The sequence below is a fragment of the Nematolebias whitei genome, chromosome 8 (genome assembly GCF_014905685.2).
Source record: "Nematolebias whitei isolate Nwh7 chromosome 8, NemWhi1, whole genome shotgun sequence".
Classification (NCBI taxonomy): Eukaryota; Metazoa; Chordata; class Actinopteri; order Cyprinodontiformes; family Rivulidae; genus Nematolebias; species Nematolebias whitei.
Genome location: NC_056505.1, coordinates 32,473,173 through 32,479,663, shown reverse-complemented (window position 1 = coordinate 32,479,663; position 6,491 = coordinate 32,473,173). Strand labels below are relative to the sequence as shown.

At 36.8% G+C, this 6,491-nt stretch overlaps 1 protein-coding gene across 1 annotated transcript in view; it reads left to right on the top strand.

Moving 5' to 3' along the window:
• Positions 1-3,002: 3,002 nt before the first annotated feature.
• The window catches only part of prkab1b (protein kinase, AMP-activated, beta 1 non-catalytic subunit, b), a 5,712-nt gene continuing 2,223 nt past the window's right edge, over positions 3,003-6,491 (top strand). Inside the window, exon 1 of the mRNA XM_037681216.1 lies at positions 3,003-3,452. Within this exon, the coding sequence (XP_037537144.1) occupies positions 3,315-3,452 (138 nt within the window). The 5' untranslated portion in view covers positions 3,003-3,314. The remainder of the gene's footprint in view (positions 3,453-6,491) is intronic.

The window sequence follows — 6,491 nt, the reverse complement described above, 5'->3', positions numbered from 1 at the left end:
ATTGCATGTACTTGTACTAGATAAATTATATGAAGAAAAAGCTAAAGGTGCTTTTATATGTTCTCGAGCTCGCTGGATTGAAGAAAGGGAGAAAAATACATCTTGTTTTTTCAACCTGGAAAAACATAAGCAACTAAAAAAGAAGATCACTAAATTGAATATAAATGGATCTGTTTCTGAAGATGAAACTCAGATTAATGGAGAATTACATAATTTTTACAGTAATTTATATAAATCCAACTACTCTGAGACAAACTGTTCAACATTTATAAACACCATAAGCGAATTCAATAAAGTAACTGATCTAGATTTAAAACAATTTATGGAAAAACAAATTGAACTTGAGGAGTTGGATAAGGCTATTTTGAAGATGTCTACTGAGAAGTCGCCTGGCTTGGACGGGCTAACAACTGAATTTTATAGATTCTTTTGGAAAGAGATTAGAGAGATGCTTTATAAAGCTTTCTTATCTCATCAGGTAACCTCTCTAATACTATGAAACAAGGGATAATCACCTTAATTCCAAAACCTAATAAAGATGTGCAAATGCTGGGTAACTGGAGACCCATCACTCTGCTATGCACAGATTATAACATTTTAGCTCATGTTTATGCTGATCGGCTGAATAGAGGACTTAAAGATATAATTGATGAAAGTCAATCAGCCTTTGTTAAAGAGAGAAATATACACAATCATATTAGACTGGTCCTTGATATGTTGGATTATTGTGACTGCCTTGATAATTATAGTCTCATCCTGTTTCTTGATTTTTACAAGGCATTCGACACAATTGAACACGCTTTTTTGTTAGAGACTTTTAAGGTTTTTGGGTTTTGGTGATTCATTTTGTGGATTAATTAGGATGTTTTATAATGATATCTATAGCTCAGTCTCTATAAATCCAGGACTTACTTCTAGATTTAAGATCCAGCGAGGCATCTGTCAGGGTTGTCCTATTTCCCCAAAACTGTTTATCTTGACTACTCAGTTACTAGCCCTTCAAATTAATAGCAAGCCTGAGTTAAAGGGAATTAACATTTTTGATAGAGAATACAAGATTAGTCAATTTGCCGATGACACAGCATTGTTTTTAAAAAATGATTTAATGGTTGAAAGAGCCCTAAATACAATTTCATTATTCTCTAAGGCTTCAGGTCTAGGACTAAACATTAACAAATGTGAGATCCTTCCCATTCATAATTGTATTCATCAAAACATCCAGTCAATCAGAGTCGTACATGAAGTTAAATATTTGGGTGTACTAGTATCTAAGAACGCAGTTAGAAGGGAAGATGAGAACATCTCAAACCGCTTAGTGGGTATGAAACAAAGTCTCAGCCGTTGGTTGACAAGAGATCTGACTATTTTTGGAAGGAACCTGTTGACTAAAGCAGATGGCATTTCCAAGGCTGTTTATCCATGTCATTCTATGTATATATCACCACAAAACATAAGAAAAGCCAACTCCATTATCTTTCAGTTTTTGTGGAAAAATAAGACTCATTATGTTAAAAGGTCCCAACTAGTTAAAAAACATGAGCATGGTGGTATCAATGCACTAGACTTTGAAGCAATGGTTGGAACATTTAGGACTAAATGGTTAAAAACCTTTTTACAACAACAAAATTCAATGTGGTTTCATATCCCTGCCTCCATTTTTAAACAGCTGGGAGGAATTGACTTCCTTGCAAGGTGTGACTTCGAAGTGACGAAGATTCCAGTTAAACTATCAAACTTCCACAAACAAGTTCTTCAGTTCTGGAAAATGATAGTTCACCATAATTACTCACCTCATGGATCAACCTTGTGGAATAATAGAGCAATCACAGTGGGCAGAAAGTCAATATTTAGAAAAGACTGGTATGAAAAAGGCATCATTTTTGTAACAGACATCTTGGATTGTAATGGAGATCTTTTAAATTTCTCATCTTTTGTTAGAAAATATAACCTTTAACTGCTGCCATAAAGATTTTATGAAGGTATGTAAAGCAATCCCTTTAGCCTTGATTCAGTTAATTAAAAATATCATTATGTATTCAAAGGTGACCGTTTCCATGCCCACATTAAAACTAAATGACTGTAGTTTAGTTGATCTCAAATGTAATAACAAGATGATCAATGAATGCATGCGACAAACGATTTACTATGATTACAACAAAGATTCATTCAAGAAACCTCCCAATATAAATCATAAAACCATAATGACTTCTGCTCATTCAAAATTTGTCAAATGGCCTAAACATCCTAAAGTGAAAGAAAAACATTTTAAAATAATAAATAAGATCTATCCAGTAGCCATGCTTCTGCACAGAAGATTTAAATTTGAGGTGGATTTGTGTACCTTTTGTAAATCTGAAGATGAATCCCTTGAACATTTGTTTTTTTCATGTCAATACTCACAAAGTTTCTGGACTGACATTACAAACTGGATTAATCTAAAACTGAACATGCCTCCCTTTGATGCTGATGCCATTTGATTTTATATGGATAATTTAAGCTCAGCTTACTCTGATGCTATAAATATAGTCATCCTTATAGCAAAGTACCACATTCATTGTAGTAAGTGGAGGGACAATCAGCCCTCCTTCCCGTGTTTTATGAACGAATTCAAGTTGTACTATTCTTCAATGAGTAGATTAAAAAACTGGAAAACTGCTAGAACCATTTCACAACAGATATCAAAAAACTTGTTGTTTTAAGTTTCTCATATTGTTTTGCTCCTTTTTGTTTCTTATGTTTATTCTTTTCATTTAATGTTTTTTATATATGTATTACTCAATTTTCATCATTTTGTAACCCCCCTAGCTTGTAAACTGTAGTTCTGACACCCTTCACGAGTGTTTGTATATATCCTTCTCTTTTGTAGTGTTCTGTAGTTCTGTGTGTTATTAATAAATTAAAAAAATAAAAATAAAAAAAACGTCTCTGCTTCCGCTCGTGTTTCGTTCGTGTTGAACGAGCGCGTGCCTTTAAAAACATGGCAGACGAGGGAAGACGAAGACTTCCCGGGGAGGAGGGCGGGAGGCGGAAGAGGTGTGTTTTCACCGCCTCGAGTTTCCTCCACACGAAGAAAAACACGAAGGACGAAGAAAACAAGGGGGAAGAGTCGAAGTGGGCAAAGTTTAGACCGTTCATCTGCTCGCTCCATGTTTGTTCTGGACTCGGGTTCGGCTGAAACTTGGACACGGAAACAGACGAGTTGAGACCACAGTCCACCTCAAAGCAAACACTGCGCGAGACTCCTGACCCCACCTGAGCGGCTCCGAGACCATCTGCTGATACTTGATCGTCGCCTGGTTCGGTGCGAGGTCCGGATGGGCAACAGCAGCAGTGACCGCTCCAGCGGTGAGAGGTCCTACAGAGATGGACACCCAGGAGGGAAAGAAGCTCGTCCCAACATCATGATGGACAGCACAGAGGACTCGGACCTGTTCCACAGAGACGACCCCAAGGTACCACCCGGGTCCAACTGGACCAGATCAGAGCTCATGAGCTGAGACGAGGACCAGCAGGATTAAATCACAACTAGAGAAACTGCATTTCCTGCAAAAATACAGTGAATGCTTATTGCTGAAGAACAGCTGAACTTAGCTAAAACAAGCTGAAATGTAGCTGAAATGGAAGAACATGTCGACAGAAGAAAGCAGAAAGAACACAGTTGCTGAATTAGGTTTAAATGAGCAAAACAAGTGGAAATTAACTAAAAAGCTGACGTTTGCAAAAACGGCTAAAAAGTAGCTAAAGAAGAAGAAAGAAGCTGAAATTATAAGAAGGAAGTTGAGCGAGCACATTTTTGATGAATTCTGCTGAAAAAAGTTGAAGTGAGTGCAAAAAATAAAATTAGCTGAAAAGCTAAAATTAGCATAAAACATCTGCATAGTAGCTGAAATAATAGATGATAGGGTGCACCGATCTCTACAAGAGATGCTGATTTAGATTTAGTTTTATAATCAACACTGTCAGGTGCTTTAAGTTCACCTTCAGTTTTCCAACATTATTTTATTGTAAAACAGACCCTCGAACAATAAACTAGAACAATACAAACTTCATTTAACTGGCCAGTGCGCTGAAATATAAATGAAGTTCAGACAATTGTTGTTAAAACTTAAAAAAAAATCTGTAAAATTGGTTTCTCATGTAAGTATCGACCGATTTCTGATTCGAGCCGATAAATCAGCCGGTGCACCCCAAACAGAAAACGCTGAAATGAGCAGAAATAAGCTGAAAGGAGTACAAAACAGCTGAAAGTAGCTGAAAAAAATGTTTAAATTTGCTCAGTTTAGTTTTGTTCAGTTCATTTTCTACGAGGGAAAAAAAATGGCAGACAAGGCTAAATATTTCAAAAAGCAGAAGTCATAGCAGAATTGTTGCGAACGAGCTGAACGTTTTGATACGATTTGATGCTTGAACTCTGCAGGACGAGAACCGCGCCTGTGGAAGAAAAATGGATCACAATAGTGTTACTGCTTTATAAGCATTCACAAAATAAATGTCAGAATTAAAGGAAGCAACTTCACAATAAAAATAATTTATATATTCATGTTGAATAATCTTTATTATCCCCACGGGACAATTAGTTTCACAGTCAGTAGGCACAAGAACATCCGTACTACACAAGACATTGAGACGTTAAAATAACAGAAGTTATCTCTGTTCGTTGAGGAGCCTGAGCACCACAGGGATAATGGAGGTTTCTAGTCTGTTTGTTCTATATTAATCAGATACTTGTGTCCAGATGGAAGGAACCTGAACTCACCATGGAGGGGGTGATCAGGATCTGCCAGAATCAGCCTGGCCTTGTTCACGGACCTCACCTTGTGTAGGTCAGTGAGGTTCTGAACGGCGATGCCAGCGGTGTTGCTGCACATCCTGATAATCCCCGACAGTTTGTTCCTGTTTTTGCATGTGACAATTTTGGCTCAGTGGTTAGCACTGTTGCCTCACAACAAGAAGGTCCTGGGTTCAATCCCCGGTTGGACCTGGGGTCTTTCTGTGTGAAGTTTGCATGTTCTTCTTGTGCTTGCGTGGGTTTTCTCCGGGTACTCCGGTTTCCTCCCCCTGCATGTTAGCCTGCCTTCAGACCCAGGTCTCCCTCTCAATAGAGACCTGATCTCAGTGGGACTGGTTAAATAAAGGTTAATAATAAAATAAAAATAAATCAGCAGATGAAGGTGAAAGTTAAAAGAGACTCAATAAAACACGAATAAAACATTCTCATAAAAGCAGAATCGACATTAAAACATCAGATAAAAATGCATTCTCTGGTGGGACTTCTTACACAGTAAGGTCACATGGGGGTCAAAGGTCAGTTTGTCATGGAGAACACTTCCCAGATGTTTATATTGATGTACCACCTCGACAGCTTCACCGTTAATGACCACAGGAGCTGCAACTGAAGAGTCTTTTCTGAAATCAATGACCGTCTCCTTTGTCTTAGAAACGTTTCACTGAAAACATTATTTTTATTGTTATTGGACCTGAACATGTTCTGCACCCTCTCCTTATCGTTCACTCTCATTTTAATTCTTTCATCACTTGTATGTGGTATTGAGTCAAATCCCTCTGTTTGAAGCTAATGTGCAAATTTATTGTTTTTTTTTTTAACTGATTTGGAGATCCAAGGTTTATTGTTGGCAAAAATGATGACAGATTATGATAATGACAGATTATGACAATGACAGATTATGACAATGACAGATTATGATAATGACAGATTATAATGACAGATTATGATAATGATGACAGATATTGCAGCATGTTGTGGAAAAATGCAAAGTCAGTAGCTTCAAACTACTAAAACATTTAAAGTATAGTAAGTTTTGCTCACCTATATTTAATGTAAATAAAAAGCATAATTAAACCAATAAAAACTTTAAACGGATCTTTAATTTAAAAACTTCCAGTCTGAGAGTAGCAACATAAATTTGATTCAGACATGTTTGATGTATTTGTAAGATGTAATATTGTCTGATTTAGTTTGTGACATCTGATTACACCAGTTTGATCTGTGGCAACTGTTTAAGTCCAGCAAACAGAACTTCTGTAAGTTTAGAGATTATTTTAGATGGCATAAAATCAAATCGTTTAAAGATGATTTGATTGTCCTTCCTGAGGCAAAGCTAAATTTAGTAGAAATGCTGGTCAAAAACCAGTAAAATGTCTCAGGTTAAGCACTTCTAATAGATGCAGCCCATTTTAAAAACACTTATGATCTTATTTATTGAGTTTATATACAACATGTGCCTTCTGCACAATCATCTGCATGTCAGGGCAGACAGCTGACAGATGCATCTTGTGTTAAAACGTTTTTTCCCAGACATTTAAATGAGATCAAACTGGATTTAAGGTCAGACATGTAAAACAGACACTTTTCGTGCACACTGGAGTTTTGAAATGGCAAAAAGTCAAACCCTGAGTAGCAACAAAGTTCACTCCAGATGAAGCAATCTGATGACACGAGCCTGTTTCAGGAGGAATTATATATATATATA